The 22,167-nt window shown below is 46.3% G+C and overlaps 1 protein-coding gene across 1 annotated transcript in view; it reads right to left on the reverse strand.

Annotated features, from left to right (window-relative positions):
• Positions 1-201: 201 nt before the first annotated feature.
• Positions 202-22,167, reverse strand: part of ZDHHC8 (zDHHC palmitoyltransferase 8) — a 247,052-nt gene continuing 225,086 nt past the window's right edge. Inside the window, exons 9-11 of the mRNA XM_078667919.1 lie at positions 21,543-21,646; positions 10,037-11,073; positions 202-5,426 (exon numbers count right to left, since the gene is read on the reverse strand). Coding sequence (XP_078524045.1) covers positions 5,243-5,426; positions 10,037-11,073; positions 21,543-21,646 — 1,325 coding nt within the window. The 3' untranslated portion in view covers positions 202-5,242. The remainder of the gene's footprint in view (positions 5,427-10,036; positions 11,074-21,542; positions 21,647-22,167) is intronic.

Here is a 22,167-nt window from a genome sequence, read left to right on the forward strand (position 1 = left end):
TTATGTCACTGGGATCTCACATGCTTACCTCATACAATTGATGTGAAAAAAAGCTAGATACTTTTAAAAAAGTTAAAAAAAATGATGGGAAGTTGTGCAACTGAACGCGTTATTACAGCATACAGTAGGCGTATATATTTTATGGTCTCCTTTTACCTTTACTCTCCACACATTTGTGTGCATACTCAGTAAGACGTGAGATTGTGTCAAAGACTTCAGGATGTATTTATTGTTTCCAGGCATAGCACTTAAAAATCACTTTTCAAAGCACATTTTCACACAAACAAGTCAACAGCGCGGTGTGGCCCAGTGACAGCGGTCACTGTGATGCCCTGCAGGTGTTTTGGGTGGGGGGTGGGGGGGAGTAACTCAAATGGGGGTTAGGATCCATTCTGGATTAGCCACGCGCCGCATAATTACAATCACATAACTCAAGTTCATATTTTTATCGTGGCGTTTTGGTGTGGAGTTGACTCGCCTCTTATCTAGGCCTGGCACTTAGTGACTTTTTGTGTAATGGAATGAACGACAACTTTATTAAAAGTGTGGACCCAGAAGCCCACAGAGGAGAACTGCAAATAAACCCACAGTTGCCTGTCCTGGATTGAGGTGGTTATTCTGTTTGCAACTCTCCCTAAATATTGTGTAACTGGAACATCTTAACCCCTTCCATGCTGATGACGGCCCCCGTCCGTCATGCAACACGGTGGGTGTGTGCTGATGACGGCTGGGGGCCGTCATAAACCCGCTCACTCTTCAGAAGTGCCGCACAGGCGCAGAATCGCGGCCGCGCCCAGGGGTTAAAGAGGAACCGACACAACTAAAAAAGTTGTGTCAAAGCTGCTTGCTGACATTTACCCCCATGTGTTTGCTTTGGGACAGGTCATTCCTGGATATGGGTTATAAATACATATTCTTGAACCAGGAAGCAACACGTCACTGTTCATGAACTTCTTCCTACCTTTTGATGAAATTTGGCTAAACTACTTGGACTTGTTGAAACCTCGGTCACAAAGTGCATTTAAGCAGCTCTAATCTAGAATAAGTTGGCCTCCTGAAGGTTGGTGCATGCTACTGCAACCATCAGACCCCTTATATGTAGATCCAACACCATGCAAAACACTAATTACCTGTGACTTTCGGTTTGCAGTAGGTGTGTTGTAGATCCACATTTTTGCACTCTCCTGCCATCTCGTTTTGGGTTCAGAATATTGCAAGCTGGTTTTTTTTTCAAAGTCTGAACATGGTTTTAGGAAGCGAGATAGGCTGTTGCCCGTAACCTGATTTAAATTTGAGAAGAGTGTTTCAGATCAGGAGAGGGGTTCGGCTTTATGTCCCCTCGGATGTCTTAGAATGTATTTCCAAGATAGAGCAAATAATAAAATACAAAATTTTAAGCCTTGGGCTCAAAGATCAGGATATCCATTAGGGGTGGTACTACTATAGAGGTGAAAGTCCCCTTAAAAAAAGCATTTACTTTTTTTTCGGTGGGCCTTGGAAATTGCCTGGCGTTCCTAGTGGCCAACTTGTATAAGGAACTATATTTCATATACCAATAACCAATGTTAGCGCTAGCCTAGAATGTTCCCTTGTGACAGCTCTCGCCAGTACTGGGTTAGGGAAGCTACATGAAGAAAGGCATGTACATGTCCAATGTTCTGCCAAAGGAAGGCTAGGTCATGGTAATAAGTAAGAACTAGTTAGGCTTCCTTACATCTCATCATCAGTATACCACTACCTGTTAGGGTTTTGTGAGCCTGTATTTCCTGCTGGTTTGGAAAGCACAGACCTTCATGCATCTTTTTGAACTAATGATGGCTTTTATGCTGATTTATTGACCCTTGCAGAGGCCCCGAGGGCTTGGACATGGGCACCACTTCCTCTCTGTCAATCAAACAGTCCCTGCTTGCTTCCTATGCCTTACTGGCTACCTACTTTTAAATATTAGAATTTATAAACTTAGAGGCTTTAGAAATGTAATGACTGATAATAGCCAGCTCAACACAAGAGTATAACTAATGCGCTTTGGATGACACTTAGCTTTACTCCAACAAAGTCAACAAGACAGACACTAAATGAAGCCCGCTCCAAGGATGGGACTCCGCCACCGTGTACTTGGAGGTACCGATTGCCAGTGCATTATCTGAGTTTTACTCTTGTATCGCAAGAAAACACACAGGCGGCTGGCACCAGGAAAACTGGTTACTAAAACAAAGGACTGGAAAGTTCTTGTGTTGGTATTGTGGAGTGGTGTGGTAACACAACCCTCTTGCAGTTACGCTGAGCTCTCCGACATGATACATCCCATGTTGACACCAAGATAACGCATCTTATTGAGCCCACAAAAACTCTTGTCGAATGCATGCATTTATAAACGCTAATGGGGCGAGTATCTTGTATTGTCTATCTTACTAAAGCAGTTTACTGTCCTAAGAAAATAAAGCCTCTTTTAGGGACCTATCTGCCTTAGACCTCCACAACACCCACCTTGGGAACCATCTTAGGACTGGGATCGGAAAACATGTCTTCAATGAGGTACCCTGGGACCCAATGGAGGGGACGAGGACTGGCCTTGAGTAGGTACGTGTGCAATTCGATGCAAAATGACTACAGGAGACATATGCATATGTATTAACCAAGTTGCAAAGCTTGCATTCTGGTGTCTGTACACAAGTACAGAGCCATTTCTGGGGCTAGCACAGGTTAGCACATCAATATTCAAAGTCAAATGAAAGAGATTTAAATTACTCTCGGAAAACTCTGAATAGATTAATTGCATTTACTGATCCCTGAAGTAGAATTTACAACAAACACATTTTGAAGCAAACTTACTCGGGGATGAGGGTAAAGAGGTTGGGATTCAGTTACCACATGAAATTATTCTTTTCATTGGTCAGTCATGTTTTAAGCAGCAATACTTACAGCTTCAATCTGGACCAAAATTATTACAAAAATAATAAAAAAGTTGAATGAATATTCCAAGTAAATGTACCTAATACAGACATTTTTCAATCTCCCATGTAATGTTTGCAGTTCTTTTCGTCTTGCTCCTTTCGAAAACAGGAAAGGATGGGAAAGTATGTGTAGCATGTCTGGCTCTTACGATGGATCATAAGTCTTGGCCTTTGCTACAGGGTACGCAAAAGAGGTTGTGGTGTGTTGAGATGATGGACAGAAGAAAAAAATGTAAACCCTATATTTATGTCCATGGAGTCAAGAGTGCCAAGTTATAAATTAGTCCATTTAGGTGTTGTTTAACAATAAAAGGTATAACCGTTGATTTATTTTTTTTCCTAGTTGGGCACCGGAAGTTAAGCAAGTCACCTAGTGCAAGAGACTCCAGGTAAACGCAAATGGAGGAGGACTTAACTCATCTCACATAGGCCAGTGATCAAACGTGCCCTGAGCTCCCTGAAAGAAGTTGTGTACTAGTAAGATGGATGACGAGAGCTCCCTCCCCACATTATCGGCTTTGTCTTTTGAAAAGGATGTTATGGTTTACAGATTGAGCACCTTTCCTCCAGTGGCCTGTTCAGTAAAAAGAGCCACTCGGCCATGTGGTAGTCTTTCCCAGTCACTCCTACTCATGTTATCAAATTGAGTGACTCTTATGGTCATCTCTGAAATACTCAATGGTGATGGGTGCGCACCCTTAGGAGTAGTTACCTGATTCCGAGATGCGTCACCAGCGGTCACCATTTTAGAGCTTGCAAAGGCATTCATACAATGGCAGCCATTTTTGTAAAGCAGCTGCCACAGGCAATCACACAATGGCAGCCATTTTTGTAAAGCAGCTGCCACAGGCAATCGCACAAATGGCAGCCATTTTTGTAAAGCAGCTGCCACAGGCAATCACACAATGGCAGCCATTTTTGTAAAGCAGCTGCCACAGGCAATCGCACAACGGCAGCCATTTTTGTGAAGAATCTGCCACACACACATGGTCTGATCAGGCACACCGACACAGACGTTTTTTAAAGCAGGAGAAACTTTGATATAAAAGTTATAAATATATGTACACATACACACAAACGCACATTTAAGGGCCATGTAGCGGGTAACTGCGTATTATAGTCCTATAATGCCATGGAGGAGTTCTAGTGACCTGTCCTTTCTTTCACCAACCACAACACCGTAGCCTTCTGCTGACCTGGTCCTATTTTTTGTGTGATCAATTGTGAGTCCAGCCTGTACGCTTGTTTTTGTCCGTAAGACTATTTGACCATTTTAGTGCAGGCATAACGAGAACCTCCTTATCAGAGCAGACCTAACAGTATCCTCCAATTGTCTTGTGATATTTTTCATCACCCTTCCTGAAAGGCTGTTACCCTTGTTGACAAAATGTGACACCCTATTTCTACTACAGAGAAGGAATCTTGTGAGGGTCCGCACGAGGATAATAACAGGTCTCATATACTCGTTCATTGCGCAATACCTGATATCAGGTCTCTAGTTCACTCATGTCTTTTGAAACTTTCACGCCCCCAGACCTTTTTTTCTGCTTCTGCACTGAAAGAAACAGAGCTTCACCAATCTATGTCATTGTGAACGAAGACGATACATCCACGTTGTGCCCTGGAAAGCCCTCCTGGATACTTTCATTGAGTCAAATGTTAATGCTAATTTGTTTACATACACACACACACACACAAACATACACACGCTTTTATCTCACAGGGGTGGCCTTGCAAAACAAGAGGCCTCTTTGCAAAGAAAGTAGGGTTAAAATTCTTAAGGGACAGTGGTGTTGTCTGTGTGGGAAGGGGGAATTGAAGAGCACGCGTCACTTCCTGCGACGCAAGGCCATGTTTTGCGTTTGGTCTCTAGGTTACCTCTTCGTTGAAACCTTTTTATGCAGGGCCAGGCTGCTTAAGGGACCACTGAGAAGTGGCAACAACACCTGATGGCATCTGATGAGAATCCTGGGCAAACTGTACTTTTGTGTTTTTTTTTCTCACAGCACAAACTTCTACACAACGTTTTCGACAGACAAATGCACAATGGCTTATTTGTTTTGTAATCTGTCCTTCATAGAAAGCCAACGTCTGCATAATTCTGGTGGTGAGGCGCGCTCCTTGCCTTCAAGCCCTCAGATTCCTGGTTGTTTTCGATACACTGCTGAGCATGTATGTCCTCTGTGGATCCCACTGTAGTATCTTTTAGCTTCTCCCTTCCAGTTCACTCACATGGAGCAAAGCCTCACGACAAGGTCGATGATTGACGGGGCCTTGTCTCTTCATTTTCAAACAGAAATCTCATAGGTGGTCCCTCCAACCCCAGACACCTTCTTGACACTGGGGTGTCTGGAAGGACTGGTCCCGGGCCCCTGGGAACTGGACGTGGACCCCAGGCGGCTGTCTGTCCGCGATAGTCCCTTTGGCTGCCCGTTAATCTTACCATGGGGGATCTTTGTCTGCAAGTCTTCCCTGCAACAAAAAGAGAAAAAAAAACTGAATTCATTCTGGTTCCAGATGTGGCTACAGTACAGGGCATGAACTGTGGGGTTTTCTGATAGGCTAGCACACATGCAAGTTCAGCAGTGATAGTGTCCAGTCGCACTGGTCACCAGCCGACTGGACTACGGAAACACCCTTTACGCCGGAACCACAGCCAATCTACAGAAAAAACTCCAACGCATCCAAAACGCCTCAGCCAGAATCATACTAGACATCCCCCGCCAAACTCACATTTCCGGTCACCTGAAAGACCTCCACTGGCTCCCCGTCAACAAGAGAATAACGTTCCGTCTCCTCACCCACGCACACAAGGCCCTCTACGACCTAGGACCCGAATGCCTCAACTCGCACCTGTCCTTTTACACCCCCACCCGCCAACTACGATCGTCCAATCAAGCCCTCGCCGCAATTCCACGCATCCATAGATCCACCATGGGGGGAAGATCCTTCTCCTACTTAGCGGCCAAAACCTGGAATTCTCTCCCCACCCACCTAAGTAAGCACCCCCCTCCCTCAAGCGCCTTGAGACCCTCTGGGTGAGCAGTGCGCTATACAAATGGTAAACTTGAACTTGAACTTCAGACTAAGGCCCTGCCCCACTGGCATTCTGCATTTACAACCAGGCTAGAACATGTCTTGCAGCTTCTTGCATGCCAATTCAACTCTGGAGTTACATTGTGAGTGTCATCTGGCTCAGAAGGGCAACAGCTGAGTCTATGACAAGTCCCTCCCTAGATGTCAATGATCCAGATATAATCGAGGGCCAGAAAAATAAGGAAAGGGGGGGAGGGGCCATGCGTTTTGAGGGACTGCGATATGCACCAGACATGACACGAGAACGGTACAGCGGCTACTTCAAGTGTAAAAATGCACTTCCTTCAGCTAGTTATAAAATATAGCACTTTGGTTGAATTGGTAAATAATTATGGCTGTACTGTCATGGAAGGACCACTCTGCAAATCAATTTTGTAAAATTGATCGGGGCCACACACCCGGTGTACTACAAGAATACTGTGTTGCTATTATGACACCATCAATGGCTGTGGAGACTCAAAACATCTAACTTAGAAAGTTGCTAGCCCAGTAAATCTCCAGTGGCAGGGGCACAGGACGCGCGCCACCATAGCTTGGCCACCAGAATACTGTGTTAGGTTATAAAATATTGTAGAAAAATATTGACTAGAAAATATTGCCACGGTACATATATAAACAAGTAAAGGTTCAGTATATTTAACTCTAAATATATGTATCTTCTATATATATCTATATATATATCATATATATATATATATATATATATATATATATATATATATATATATATATCTATAGAGAGAGAGAGATATATAGAGAGATATGTAGCTGTGGAGTTAAGAATAGTAAATCTTTAATACCTTCCCAATATTTTGGCTACCATATTTTTGTCGCATAATATTTATACCCACAACATTCTGGCACACAACCCTCACGTGGGAGAAGTTCCTTGCAAATAAAAGGCTTTTTCAGAGCAGGCTGTGAAAATGTACATGTTTCTAAACTTGCTCCTAAACTTCCCTAAAGAGATACAAATAGAGTGCAAACATCTCAAGAGCAGCAGTGAAGCATAAATACGTGCTATTCCTACATCAACAACTCTAATAGCGAGAACGCATTGAGACTTGATTGTGTACTACTCCAAGGGCTTCATACAACTGTGAAGGGTAATAAGAAAAATCTATTTGGGGTAACCCATTAACCCAGTTGAGACCTGGGTAACAAGTGTGTGTAAACAAGAGACAGTGTCTCAACAGGTCATATTCAAAGGCAATTCTTTAACCCCTTCTATGCTGGTGACGGAACCACTCTGTCACCAGCCACGGATGGGCTGTGCTAATGACGGAGTGGTTTCATCACGGCCCAGCCGTCGGGCCTGCGCGGCGCGTTCTGTTAGGCGTGCGGGCCCGTGACGGAACCACTCCGTCATTAGCACAGCCCACCCGTGGCTGGTGACGGAGTGGTTCCGTCACCAGCATGTCGGCGCCACGCCCCCCCCCCCTACGCCGCGGCGGAATAACCGCCGCGGCCAATGGGTTAAGAACATTTGCAAGAAAAGGAACAGCGCAAAGTGACAATTAAAAACTAACTAAAAATGTGCGACCCCATAGGGCACTTTTTCGGCGCACCTCTACCACATGGTCCCTGAATCTATATTCCCATATTGTCACACAATGAATTTGGACCATTTTTAAATTGTTTGTATAAATATTGATTTCTTTTTTCTCTTTGTGCCATTGTTTCTCTGGTTTTCACTTGTCACTTTCTGCCGTTCACTTTTCTCACGAGCACAAATGTACACAAGTTGCACGGTTTACATGATCATTTAATGTAATACAGTGCTACTACCTTATACTTATTGTATAAAGATTAACTGCGTTCAGCAATTTTTGCACAAATCATTCTTGCCTCCCTGTTTGGACTCCTTTTTTTGCAAATGTTTGTATACTCTTTAAGAAATGCCCTTGAATATGACCTGTTGAGACATTGTTTCTTTGTTACATACAACTGTGATGGAGCACATGAACTGCAAACTTTAATGTTCACAAGGCCTCAGGAAACCAGAAAGAGAGAAAGGGCTAGAGAAGCCAAAGGGTTCCAACAGCGGTATACACCAGTTGTCCAGGAGCCACCGATGTGCATAGCGCCGGGGGCAGAAAGGTCGATAGATGACATCCTGCTCCCATGACATCCTTTAAGTTCAGCAAGTGGACAGCACAGGTCGGGTCCCACTAGGAATATCAACCCATGGACAAGAAGGCTGGGTGGGGCCCAGAATCATAGCTAGCAATCTGCCAAGTACATTTCACATAGTTGTATCTGTTGCAGTGTTTGAGCTTTCCCTCTCAACCCCGTTTGACCATCTGGGACGCAGGAGGACTGGTCCCTATCCCCGAGCTGACCTGACAGAGTTTGTAGCACTGCATAGAGTTTTGGACCCCCCCCCCACCCCCATGTGAGGTGAGAAGAGATCCCCGCCTTTACCCTCTGTATCAGAGATGACATATTGGGGCTTCCTTTAGGGTTGCAAACACTCCAGTTTGGAGTTGTGAATGCTAAAATGCATTTCCTGATGTATCAAGCCCTTTTTAGGAGACGGTAAACTTTTATTGTTTCTAAAATGAGATTGTAATCCCATTCTGATTCAGTATTTGGAAGGTGTTTGTGTGAGTTCCTTTTAACCCCTTGGCCGCTGCGGTAATTCTGCCGCATCGCTGGCAGGGGAGGGGAAGGGTCGGTCGCGCGGCGCCGCCATGCTTGTGACGGAACCACTCCGTCACGAGCGCGCTGTGCTCATGACGCAGTAGTTCCGTCACGGCCCCTCCCACTCATCAATTCACCCGCGGCGTGACGGAACCACTCCGTCATGAGCACAGCGCGCCCGTGGCTCGTGATGGAGTGGTTACGTCACTAGCATGGAACAGGTTAAATACCGAATTTGTATGAGATGTGTCAATGTTTTACATCTGTAATCTAGTACAAAAAAACCTTGAAAAGTTACTGACTGCCAAGTTGGGATTGTAACCCCATTGGATTCCCCTTGGGATCCCTTCCTCTTTGTGTACTTTAGAAATTGTTGTCAACTCTCAAAGTAAAGTAAATTATTATTTTTTCCTTAAACACAGCACTATTTCCTATAAGGAAAATGGGCTGCATTTAAGAAAAAAGCTTACTTTATTTTAAGACAATCGCAAATATGGTGATCTGCTGACCCTACCAGGTCAAAACACACACTGAAATACCCAAGTATAAAATAAGGCTTTTTTTGGTAATCAATAGATTGAAATGACATGTACTGTTCCTCACAAGTCTTGAAAAATATTTTCTTCTTAGGGCGAAAACCTTCACCCACCAAAAGGTGGAATGCTTCATCATAGGGTTCCTCCTCACACCACGACAAAGTTAAAATTAGGAGGAGCTCTTTGGAAGTTTTGAATTGTCCCTAAGTGAGTAGCATGTATGGGTGCGTGGAGTAATAATACTCCAGATTTAAATATAGGCCACTCATTTCCTTGCCTCAGCATCAAATATTACTCTTAACTTCCAAAGGCTGGAAGCATCAACATGCTCACTGTGAATTCCAATTTGGAGCCTTGCTCCTAGGCATAGAGCATCCTGACCTTTGACACTCTGCTGCATCCTTCATCTTTTATAAGTTACTCAGGCTATATAGTGTCCGCTCCTGCCTCCTGTGAGGGAAGGGGTTATCTCGTAGGACTGAATGCCATTCAGAGCTGTGATATTAGTTTCCTCACTGCTACCTCGCCGACTATGGACAGGGCAACACCGAATGGCGCCACTTTGGATACAACAATCACTCCCGCCCACCAAGAAAAAAAGATTCAGAAAGGGGCATGCTTGTTTCCATGACCTGTGCTTGAACACTACACGCGCTCCACCAAATGGAAACTTTGGACCCAAGATCTACAGCATTGTAAACTAGCACTGCTGTCCATCCCCCAAAAGTCACAGGTTTTGAGCAGTCGGCAGAGTCTACCCCAACACGGACCATGGTTTAGCCATCTTGGTAACAGAAGGAGCCATACCTTTGGGACCCCATTGACTGTGCCTCCACCATCTCCATTGTGTTCAGGAACGTAACAGCCTTCGTACCCCCATAGGATGGTGACCGCGGCATGGTGGTGGGAGACGGTGGGACCTGGTGGCCCGGGGACTTGTAGGAGCCATTGCTCAGCCTGGCCTGCAGAGCCTGGTGGGTCTGTACATTGTTATTGGCCAGGTCAGCCTGTAGGGAAGTTGTGGAAGTCCTTGGTGCCCTTGACATGGAGCTGGCGAGCGACGACACCGAGGACTGGAGAATAGGGTTCCTTGTGCTAAAGCTACTAGCGGAAATCAGATTGTCCCGCGAGCCGTATCTCACACCCGGGCCACGTTGGTTCTCGGCCAGCATGCTGACCTGCTGAAGGCTATAGGTGCTTGGCGTGTCATAGACACCCGAGTCCGCGAACACCGACTCCGCGTGGGAGTGTAGCAGCTTTTCCCGCTCTTCCATCTCCTTCCGTTCCTGGATAGATGCCATGATGCTCTTGGAGAGATTGTCGTAGCGCACGGGAGAGGGGTCCCGGTGGTGGGGGGAAAGCCTCCCCAGCACAGGGCTGAAGCTCGGCCCTGGTTGGCGCTGCATCTCGCTGCCCCGCATATGGCACATTTTAGCGGACATGTAGGGTGAGTGATATCCGACTGAACCCGCTCCCGTGTGGGCAATGCACTTCCCCGCTGAGGGGGACATGGAATTCAACAAGCTGTCGTAGGACAGACTTCCGTTTCTGTTGGACAAGGTGCTGGGGGAGAATATGCTTTTGTATGGCGAGGCAGCGCCGTCGGACTTCATGACATGCAGTGGTGCCTTCTCCGCCGCCGCTCTCTTGCTCTCCGACTTTAGGCTCAGGGACCTGGAGTTGACGGCGAAGGGGTCGAACTGAAGTGGAGGAGCCTGGTAGCTCTTGTGTATGGAGTTCTTCCGGTAGTCGGGCATGTCCAGGTTGGGTTCAGACTGGAAGTCGTGGTTCCTACAGGCGTCCTCTATACGCACCCCGTCCTTGGTTCCCTCCTGCATGGCCATCTGCGGAGAAAATGGAAACCCAGATTAATTGAACAAGAAAAGACAGAAACAGACTCATTAAGACCATCCTCCCCTTCAGCCTGCTCATTGTCCTCCGCCTTCCCTTGTGCCTGCACCATAGCATATAAGGAAAATTTTACTTACCCTGTAAGCATCTGTTCATGGCATGTAGAGCTGTAGATTCTTTATCCACCCCTACATTTAGCGGGATCGGTTTCAAAAGCTCTTCCCCCAGCTACCAGATGTTGCATGCAATGACCCCTTTTACCAGTAGCTGTTCCCTGTACTCTCTCCTCTGCTGGGATCTGCTCTATGCATAGAACCCCTCTCCTTCTAATAGCTGCTTCAAGTACCCATTCCTTGAACATTGTTGTGTACATCTCCCTTAGGCTCAAACCTGCTCCATGCTCGAACACTTCTGCAGGTAGCACTTCTAGGTACTCTACCCCTATTTTAGGAGCTACGTCTGCAGGTAACTCTTCTAGGTTTTCTACCCCTATTTTAGGAGCTACGTCTGCAGGTAACTCTTCCAGGTACTCTCCCCTCTTTTAGGAGCCACGTCTGCAGGTAACTCTTCTAGGTACTCTACCCCTCTTTTAGGAGCTGCAGGTAACTCTTCTAGGTACTCTCCCCTCTTTTAGGAGCTACGTCTGCAGGTAACTCTTCTAGGTACTCTACCCCTCTTTTAGGAGCTACAGGTAACTCTTGTAGGTACTCTCCCCTCTTTTAGGAGCTACGTCTGCAGGTAACTCTTCTAGGTACTCTCCCCTCTTTTAGGAGCTACGTCTGCAGGTAACTCTTCTAGGTACTCTCCCCTCTTTTAGGAGCTGCAGGTAACTCTTCTAGGTACTCTCCCCTCTTTTAGGAGCTACGTCTGCAGGTAACTCTTCTAGGTACTCTCCCCTCTTTTAGGAGCTGCGCCTGCAGGTAACTCTCCTAGGTACTCTCCCCTCTTTTAGGAGCTACGTCTGCAGGTAACTCTTCTAGGTACTCTCCCCTCTTTTAGGAGCTGCAGGTAACTCTTCTAGGTACTCTCCCCTCTTTTAGGAGCTACGTGTGCAGGTAACTCTTCTAGGTACTCTCCCCTCTTTTAGGAGCTGCAGGTAACTCTGCTAGGTACTCTCCCCTCTTTTAGGAGCCACGTCTGCAGGTAACTCTTCTAGGTACTCTCCCCTCTTTTAGGAGCCACGTCTGCAGGTAACTCTTCTAGGTACTCTTCCCTCTTTTAGGAGCTGCAGGTAACTCTTCTAGGTACTCTCCCCTCTTTTAGGAGCTACGTCTGCAGGTAACTCTTCTAGGTACTCTCCCCTCTTTTAGGAGCTGCAGGTAACTCTTCTAGGTACTCTCCCCTCTTTTAGGAGCTACGTCTGCAGGTAACTCTTCTAGGTACTCTACCCTCCTTTAGGAGCTGCAGGTAACTCTTCTAGGTACTCTCCCCTCTTTTAGGAGCTACGTCTGCAGGTAACTCTTCTAGGTACTCTACCCCTCTTTTAGGAGCTTCAGGTAACTCTTCTAGGTACTCTCCCCTCTTTTAGGAGCTACGTCTGCAGGTAACTCTTCTAGGTACTCTCCCCTCTTTTAGGAGCCACGTCTGCAGGTAACTCTTCTAGGTACTCTACCCCTCTTTTAGGAGCTGCAGGTAACTCTTCTAGGTACTCTCCCCTCTTTTAGGAGCTACGTCTGCAGGTAAGTCTTCTAGGTACTCTACCCCTCTTTTAGGAGCTGCAGGTAACTCTTCTAGGTACTCTCCCCTCTTTTAGGAGCTGCGCCTGCAGGTAACTCTTCTAGGTACTCTACCCCTCCTTTTAGGAGCTACGTCTGCAGGTAACTCTTTTAGGTACTCGCCCCTCTTTTAGGAGCTACGTCTGCAGGTAACTCTTCTAGGTACTCTCCCCTCTTTTAGGAGCTACGTCTGCAGGTAACTCTTCTAGGTACTCTCCCCTCTTTTAGGAGCTACGTCTGCAGGCAACTTCTAGGTACTCTCCCCTCTTTTAGGAGCTACGTCTGCAGGTAACTCTTCTAGGTACTCTACCCCTATTTTAGGAGCCACGTCTGCAGGTAACTCTTTTAGGTACTCGCCCCTCTTTTAGGAGCTACGTCTGCAGGTAACTCTTCTAGGTACTCTCCCCTCTTTTAGGAGCTACGTCTGCAGGTAACTCTTTTAGGTACTCTCCCCTCTTTTAGGAGCTACGTCTGCAGGTAACTCTTTTAGGTACTCGCCCCTCTTCTAGGAGCTATGTCTGCAGGTAACTCTTCTAGGTACTCTCCCATCTTTTAGGAGCTACGTCTGCAGGTAACTCTTCTAGGTACTCTCCCCTCTTTTAGGAGCTACGTCTGCAGGCAACTTCTAGGTACTCTCCCCTCTTTTAGGAGCTACGTCTGCAGGTAACTCTTCTAGGTATTCTACCCCTATTTTAGGAGCTACGTCTGCAGGTAACTCTTCTAGGTACTCTCCCCTCTTTTCTAAGAGCTACGTCTGCAGGTAACTCTTCTAGGTACTCTCCCCTCTTTTAGGAGCTATGTCTGCAGGTAACTCTTCTAGGTACTCTCCCATCTTTTAGGAGCTACGTCTGCAGGTAACTCTTCTAGGTACTCTCCCCTCTTTTAGGAGCTACGTCTGCAGGCAACTTCTAGGTACTCTCCCCTCTTTTAGGAGCTACGTCTGCAGGTAACTCTTCTAGGTATTCTACCCCTATTTTAGGAGCTACGTCTGCAGGTAACTCTTCTAGGTACTCTCCCCTCTTTTCTAAGAGCTACGTCTGCAGGTAACTCTTCTAGGTACTCTCCCCTCTTTTAGGAGCTACGTCTGCAGGTAACTCTTCTAAGTACTCTACCCCTCTTTTAGGAGCTACGTCTGCAGGCAACTTCTAGGTACTCTCCCCTCTTTTAGGAGCTACGTCTGCAGGTAACTCTTCTAGGTATTCTACCCCTATTTTAGGAGCTACGTCTGCAGGTAACTCTTCTAGGTACTCTCCCCTCTTTTCTAAGAGCTACGTCTGCAGGTAACTCTTCTAGGTACTCTCCCCTCTTTTAGGAGCTATGTCTGCAGGTAACTCTTCTAGGTACTCTCCCATCTTTTAGGAGCTACGTCTGCAGGTAACTCTTCTAGGTACTCTCCCCTCTTTTAGGAGCTACGTCTGCAGGCAACTTCTAGGTACTCTCCCCTCTTTTAGGAGCTACGTCTGCAGGTAACTCTTCTAGGTATTCTACCCCTATTTTAGGAGCTACGTCTGCAGGTAACTCTTCTAGGTACTCTCCCCTCTTTTCTAAGAGCTACGTCTGCAGGTAACTCTTCTAGGTACTCTCCCCTCTTTTAGGAGCTACGTCTGCAGGTAACTCTTCTAAGTACTCTACCCCTCTTTTAGGAGCTACGTCTGCAGGTAACTCTTCTAGGTACTCTACCCCTATTTTAGGAGCTACGTCTGCAGGTAACTCTTTTAGGTACTCTCCCCTCTTTTAGGAGCTACGTCTGCAGGTAACTCTTCTCGGTACTCTACCCCTCTTTTAGGAGCTACTTCTGCAGGTAACTCTTCTAGGTACTCTACCCCTATTTTAGGAGCTACGTCTGCAGGTAACTCTTCTAGGTACTCTCCCCTCTTTTAGGAGCTACGTCTGCAGGTAACTCTTCTCGGTACTCTACCCCTCTTTTAGGAGCTACTTCTGCAGGTAACTCTTCTAGGTACTCTACCCCTCTTTTAGGAGCTACTTCTGCAGGTAACTCTTCTAGGTACTCTACCCCTATTTTAGGAGCTACGTCTGCAGGTAACTCTTCTAGGTACTCTCCCCTCTTTTAGGAGCTACGTCTGCAGGTAACTCTTCTCGGTACTCTACCCCTCTTTTAGGAGCTACTTCTGCAGGTAACTCTTCTAGGTACTCTACCCCTCTTTTAGGAGCTACTTCTGCAGGTAACTCTTCTAGGTACTCTACCCCTCTTTTAGGAGCTACTTCTGCAGGTAACTCTTCTAGGTACTCTACCCCTCTTTTAGGAGCTACTTCTGCAGGTAACTCTTCTAGGTACTCTACCCCTATTTTAGAAGCTACGTCTGCAGGTAACTCTTCTAGGTACTCTCCCCTCTTTTAGGAGCTAAGTCTGCAGGTAACTCTTCTCGGTACTCTACCCCTCTTTTAGGAGCTACGTCTGCAGGTAACTCTTCTAGGTACTCTACCCCTCTTTTAAGAGCTACGTCTGCAGGTAACTCTTCTAGGTACTCTACCCCTCTTTTAGGAGCTACTTCTGCAGGTAACTCTTCTAGGTACTCTACCCCTCTTTTAGGAGCTACTTCTGCAGGTAACTCTTCTAGGTACTCTACCCCTCTTTTAGGAGCTACTTCTGCAGGTAACTCTTCTAGGTACTCTACCCCTATTTTAGAAGCTACGTCTGCAGGTAACTCTTCTAGGTACTCTCCCCTCTTTTAGGAGCTACGTCTGCAGGTAACTCTTCTAGGTACTCTACCCCTCTTTTAGGAGCTACGTCTGCAGGTAACTCTTCTAGGTACTCTACCCCTCTTTTAAGAGCTACGTCTGCAGGTAACTCTTCTAGGTACTCTACCCCTCTTTTAGGAGCTACGTCTGCAGGTAACTCTTCTAAGTACTCTCTCCTCTTTTAGGAGCTACTTCTGCAGGTAACTCTTCTAGGTACTCTCCCCTCTTTTAGGAGCTACGTCTGCAGGTAACTCTTCTAGGTACTCGCCCCTCTTTTAGGAGCCACGTCTGCAGGTAACTCTTCTAGGTACTCTCCCCTCTTTTAGGAGCTACGTCTGCAGGTAACATTTCTCTGTACTCTACCCCTCTTTTAGGAGCTACTCTAAACATTGAACTCTTCTGCTGGTATCTGTTTTATGTTCACTTCCCTCCGCTTGGGGCATCCCCACTCATCCTGCAGGGAGACATTCGATATGATGAACCCTTCTACTACTGATATGTGTTCTACGTACAACGCCCTTTATTGGGGTCATCCCCATCTCCCCACCGTTCTTGCTGGGAGCTGTTCTATGTAACGCACCCTTCTACTGCTGGTATCTGTTCTATATACCTTTCTCGCTTTTAGGGGTCATTCTTGTGCCTGCTGGGAGTCCTACGAAATACACCCTTATTTGGAGGTAGTCATTCTGTGTAACCACCCCTTCGCTGGGAGGGTGGGGTGGGAGGGAGGTAGTTTCATGCACCTGCCCTGTTGGTAATACATGTTCCATGCTCCTGCCCCTTCTGTGGCAGCTGTGATGCACCCCCTCTGTTGCAGCCATATACCCCTTTTCTCCTTGGAGCCGTTTTAGGCTTCGACACACTCCACTGGAATCAGTTATAGGCAACCTCACCTTGTACTGATATATTTTTCATACACCCTTCCTTGCGACCTATTCAATACACATCTGCTCTGATGGAGACGTGGCGTGGGGTGATAATGTACCCACTTATTCTGCTTGAGGGCCTTTCAATGCACGTACATTTTTTTTCAGGAGCGGGTCAGTCAATCCACCACTGTTCCACACACCACCTCTTTTCTGCAAGTTGTTCGATGAACCAGGGGCAGCTCTAGCTCATGGGGGCCCTGGGCAGGGAGCGTAGGTAGGGGGCCCCGGAAGAGGGGTTCCTGGCGGGGGGAGCGCGGAGGCCAGTGAAGAGGGGGGTTCAGGAGGCCACCAAATCCCTGCCAGGGGCCAACACGCAAATATATATCCATCCTCAGAGGATTATTATATTAAGGATATATATTGGCGTGGTGGCCCCTGGGGTTTGGTGGCCCTGTGCAGGTGCCCCTGGATGAACCTGCCCATCTGCTGCCAGATGTTCTCTTCATCCATTCCCTCGTCTGGACACAAAGGGTGCACAAGGCACTCACACATTCTGCAGCCTGCTTTTTTTTACATCCACACCATCTGCTGAGGATGGAAGGTTGCCAATGCACCCACCGTTCTTCTGCACCCCCGCATCTGCCCATTTCCCTCTGTGGGGTCTTTGGGGTCCATGGGGGTGCACATGCACAGCTGCTTCTGTAGACTGCTGTGCTATTCAGCTCCTCTTTGATGGTGGTTGGGCCTTCCTATCTGCTAGCAGCAGATGAATGCACCCAACCATTCATGGTAGCAGACTCATACATAGCACCCTTCTAGTGGGCGTTGTTCTATAATGCACCTCTTTTGCTGGGCATGGTTTCAAGCACCCACCCACTCTTCTCATAGCAGCCATGCGCTGATTTTTTAGCAGTGTCAGAGCCCGGAAGGCAGAATTCTTGGCCAACACTTACCTCTGGATCAGGCCGACTGCGTGTAATCGTGGTCCGGCCTTGAGACTTAAAGTCCCAGTGAAAGTCCCAGCCTGTGGCATACTCCTGTCTCTGAGTTTGATTTAAAGTTGGTATAGTAACTAGGCTAATAATAGGCCACTTTGTCCTTCATGTTAATGAGTGCTGTTGACTTTCTTTGAGAATGCTTAGACTTTGTTTTCATCTTTCATCTCTAGTTATGCTCCCCCAATTTGTGATGCAACTTGTTATAAACTACTGTTCTTCAATCTCTGGGTTTGGGCCTTCAATTAATGTATCTTTTCAGTGTGTTGCTATTTGAGTTGCTGTTGTTGCTTCCACCAATTTAGGGCCATATGTAGGTAATTAGTATTTACCGATTCGTAAATACCGAATTTTACCGATTCGGTTTTTACAAATCGGTAAATGCTATGTAGGTATTTTTACCGAATCAATTACCGAATCGGGAATATTCGGTAATTACCAAATCGGTATTTACCGATTCGGTAATTGCCATTGATTCCTATGGGCCTTGAGGCCCATAGGAACATATGGCAATTACCAAATCGGTAAAATTACCGAATTGACAAGTGGGACAGGGTGTTACTTTGACACCCTGTTGCACCCCTGATTCAGGCTTGTGTGCCATGTGACACACATACATGCCCTCAGGGCATGTATGTGTGCCACATGGCACAGATGTGCATGTACACAGGAATTCGTTATTTACCATGCAATAGTATTACATGGTAAATAACGAATTCTTAGGGGCCTGTGGCACTGTTTCCAGTGCCACCTACATATAGATTTACCGATTCGGTAAACTTACCGATTTGGTCAAATTTAGGCCCCCTACATCTCAATCACCAAATACCGGTCGGTAACAGGGCAGTTAGGAATGCTGCTGAGCTGGGGGCTGATTTCGTTAATGGGGACCCTGCGTGAGCTAAACAAAATTTGTTTTGCTTTCAGTATTTCGAAGCACACGCAGGTCTCCATGGACGAAATCAGCCCCCACTGCAGTAAAATTAGGCAGCAGCTCGGCAGCATTCCAAACTGTCCAGTAGCCAGTCCAGCCCTAGTCGGTAACGGCCGAAATCGTCCGTTACCGACCGGTATTTGGTGACCTACATCTGGCCCTTAGATCTCTAAAAGATGAAATATTGGGCCGGCCTGCTGGGTGTGTTTTTATGCAGAGAACCCTGATTGAAGCTGCTTCATGGACCCAGCCCCTTTTCTGCAATCGGTCCCTTGTACCATGGATATGCATCCCATCTGCTGCTATCTGCCCCATGTACACCGATTCCCTCTGCCGGAAGCTCTTCCATGTTCACCCACCCAGAGTCGCTGGAAGCTATAGCACACTAGGAGGAGTAGCGAAAGGTGATAAAAATACTGCCCTCACTCACAAAATTGTGGCATGCTTCATTGGGCTTGCTTACAATAAACTCCTGCACAGACCAACGCCAGGGGTGGAGCAAAAGGGAGGGGAAGACAATACAAGCATTAAAATGGAATTATATCTCCATATGCTTTGGGATCCCCAAAAGAAAAGTGCAGTAAATGTATAAAACAAGGCCTGGGCAGTGAACTTTGCTCCGTTCGCAGAGTTTGTGGAGTTTACTGCACTCCGCAGAGCTCGCGGAGCGCAGAAAACTCCGCTTCGCACTGTGCAGCGGAGTTTTTTCCCCGCACGCGAACGGTAAGTTCGCGATCAGGAAAGGTAAGTTCACGAGCACGAGCTGCCGCTCAGGTAGGATTTCTACCCAAGCTGCAGGAATACCAGCACAAACTGCAGTTTGCACTGCACTCCGCCACTTGTGGAACTTTGCTGAGTTTTTTTGTAACTCAGCGAACCACGCCCAGGTCTAGCTAGAAACTTATAGAGCAAGATGGGTACCCTACTTGGGGCTGAACTTTGGGTTTGCACTAAATTACACTATTTGTCCTTTCCTCGAAACGGCTTTTGAGGAGCAATTGTTAACCTTCTTAAGTCTACTCCATTTCACTTACTACAGTTAGTATTGGGTGGAAGCGCGGTCTTCTGTAGTATCTCTAAGGCAATTCTGTTTTTGGGAAAAGTTGTGGATTCCTTCTAATAGTTCACTCTATCGGAATGGATGAGTGAATTGTTGAAATGTGGTAATGCCCGCCAGCTTTCTTGGGCAGCCCATGTCTGAAAGACCACACAGGTAAATGATAGATTTTCGAAAAATATGTTCATCAAAGACCTGAACGTTATGTCTAAGACATTACTAGATCCAAGTTATTTATGTTTTAAATCCATGCAGGGATACAAGTTATATTCTATTACCGCTCTATGATATGTAATGGTATCAACGATGTCATTTGAGATGTCATGAGTGAAGTCATATGTGAGTTCATAAGCAGTGCATGGTGGAAGCGCAAGTTATAGTTAGCGCTGCTCACTATAACTGGTGAATTTCTGTGTTTTAGTTCAAAATGTTAATGTGATCACTGAACAGATTTCTAAGGTTTTTTATTTTAAAGAAACGGATCCTTTATCACTTCCAACTTTATCACACCCAACGTTACTTTAACCAGTGTGTGTGTGTGTGTGTGTGTATATATATATATATATATATATATATATATATATATATATAATATGTTTCATGTTCCATCTAGGGTACCTTAAAACAGCAAAACTAAGGTCAAAATGGTCACATGAAACAGCAAGTAATTGCCATTGTAATATAGGGCAGAGCATTTCTTCTTTTATACACATTTTATGTCAATATGAGAAAATATTGGGTTAAACCATTTTTGATTACATCGCAGGTAAAATTGAGAAAAAGGGCACCACATTTGTGTAATATTTTCATTCCCTATAAACAATTCTGCAAGGCAAATTATGTTGTAAGGCATGGGCTTGTAGAAAGGAAATTCTGTTCAAAATCAAAAGGAGATGAATTAGGTTAGTGCACGTATTTAGCACCCATTTTATGATCATGCAATTTTATGATTTCTTTTATGTAAGAAGGAAAATGTTAGTTACTCTTTAACTTCTCCCATGCTCATGACGAGCTGAGCTCGTCATAAGCCCCGGTTCCCGTGTGCTCATGACGAGCTGAGCTCATCATGACCGTTGGAACGCTCGCACGCGGGGTTAATTCCCCTGCTGTGCTGAGCGTTCCATTAAACGGGCATGGTCGTGAAGAGCTCAGCTCGTCAAGAGCACAGGAGTACCGTGCCTCAGCTCGTCATGAGCACCGGGGCACTGTGCGCCCCCCCCCCAAACACAGCAGGGGAATGTGCCCCGCAGCCAAGGGGTTAAGCATTGACATGCTTTGCATTCTCCTGCCATCTAGTGTTGGGTTTAGACGTTACAACTTGTTTATGTTCAAAGAAGCTATGAGTCACAAGACATTGTGTTACACCTCCCCCTAGCCCAGAATGTGCTTGGGCGCTAACTTCACCCAATTTTTTGATCTGTGGGTGATTTTGCGCCTGCACGGCGCGTTCTATTAGGCGGGCGGGGCAGTGATGGAACCACTCCATCATTAGCACAACCCACCCGTGGCTGGTGACGGAGTAGTTCCGTCACCAGCATGGCAGCACCGCGCGGCCCCCAGCGCCACGGTGGAATTACCACCGCAGCCAAGGAGTTACGGGTAATATGATGTGCCCGTACACTGTAAATTGGTAAACAGTGCGCAATAGAGAAAACATGTTATCACTGCCAGCTTCTGGGGAAGAGGGTGGGCGCATGTCGATCTACAGTATGACATGCTATGAACAAATGCATACAGTGAAAGTAGCATTTTCCTTGCTACACCAAGTGGTTATCAGCTAACCGCACAACTACATTGCACTCAACGTGGAATCTGTGACACGAAAGATTGATGCAACAGACACCCAGATTACCTTAGTATCTGCTGTAAATTGAAAAGGTGACACTTGTCGGCATTATCAAAGTTATGCATTGTGCACCGCTGCAGTTATCATTCTGCTTTGTAAATATGCTCTGTTTATATAGTGGCAACCCATATAAAACAGAGTAGAGTACTGCACAGGACCAAAGGCCACGTCGCAGTCATGGAACACTATGAGCGGTACCCAAGTGGTACAGTTTGCTCCTTCTTCGCTGAGATACCAACTTATCAAGCTCATTTCCAAGGAGCACTCTGGATTCTATGGGATGAAAGAGAAGGGTTTGCATTGTGTGTGTGTGTGTGTCTGGTGGTCAATATAATAAGAGTCCCACCTGCTCTGGATGATAATGGACTTTCGGGTTGCCGCCGAAGCCTGGTCGATATTTGTACATCGCTGGGGTGGTGGGATTGTTCCTCTTGGGAGAGAGTCCACTTTCTGAAATAGGCAAAAAAAAGCATTAAAAAGATTGAAATCAGTGATGCCCAAAGGGTGGTAAAGAACAGTACACAAATGAGCAGTACAGCTACCATGACATCTGATGGTAGCTATTCCTAGGAAGACAGCACTGAACCGTGACCCCGTATGACCACAAACTCGACTATAAAAGTTCAGGAAAAAGAAGTTACTATTCCAGTTCTACTGATGCTCCTTTGGACACGTTCGCTAAAGAAAGCTTTCGATAGCATTGATAAATATATCATTCTTCCAGGTGAGTGACAGACCAACTAAAATTGCGTTGAGAGAGGACAGCGCCATACCATGTGTGTGTGCGCTTCATGGTGCAACCTCTTTCTCCTCCTCCATTGCCACATACTCGCCTTCCTCGCCGCCCCTTACTTCCCCACTGCCTGTCTGCCCCGTCTATCTAGGGTGTTCAGAGTGTGGCGATGGCAACTTAACTAAAATGGAGCTAATTTCTACGTGAGAGACAGGAGACGTCATCAATGGCGGTGGTT

This window comes from Lissotriton helveticus, chromosome 11 (assembly GCF_964261635.1).
Source record: "Lissotriton helveticus chromosome 11, aLisHel1.1, whole genome shotgun sequence".
In the NCBI taxonomy this organism is placed as follows: Eukaryota; Metazoa; Chordata; class Amphibia; order Caudata; family Salamandridae; genus Lissotriton; species Lissotriton helveticus.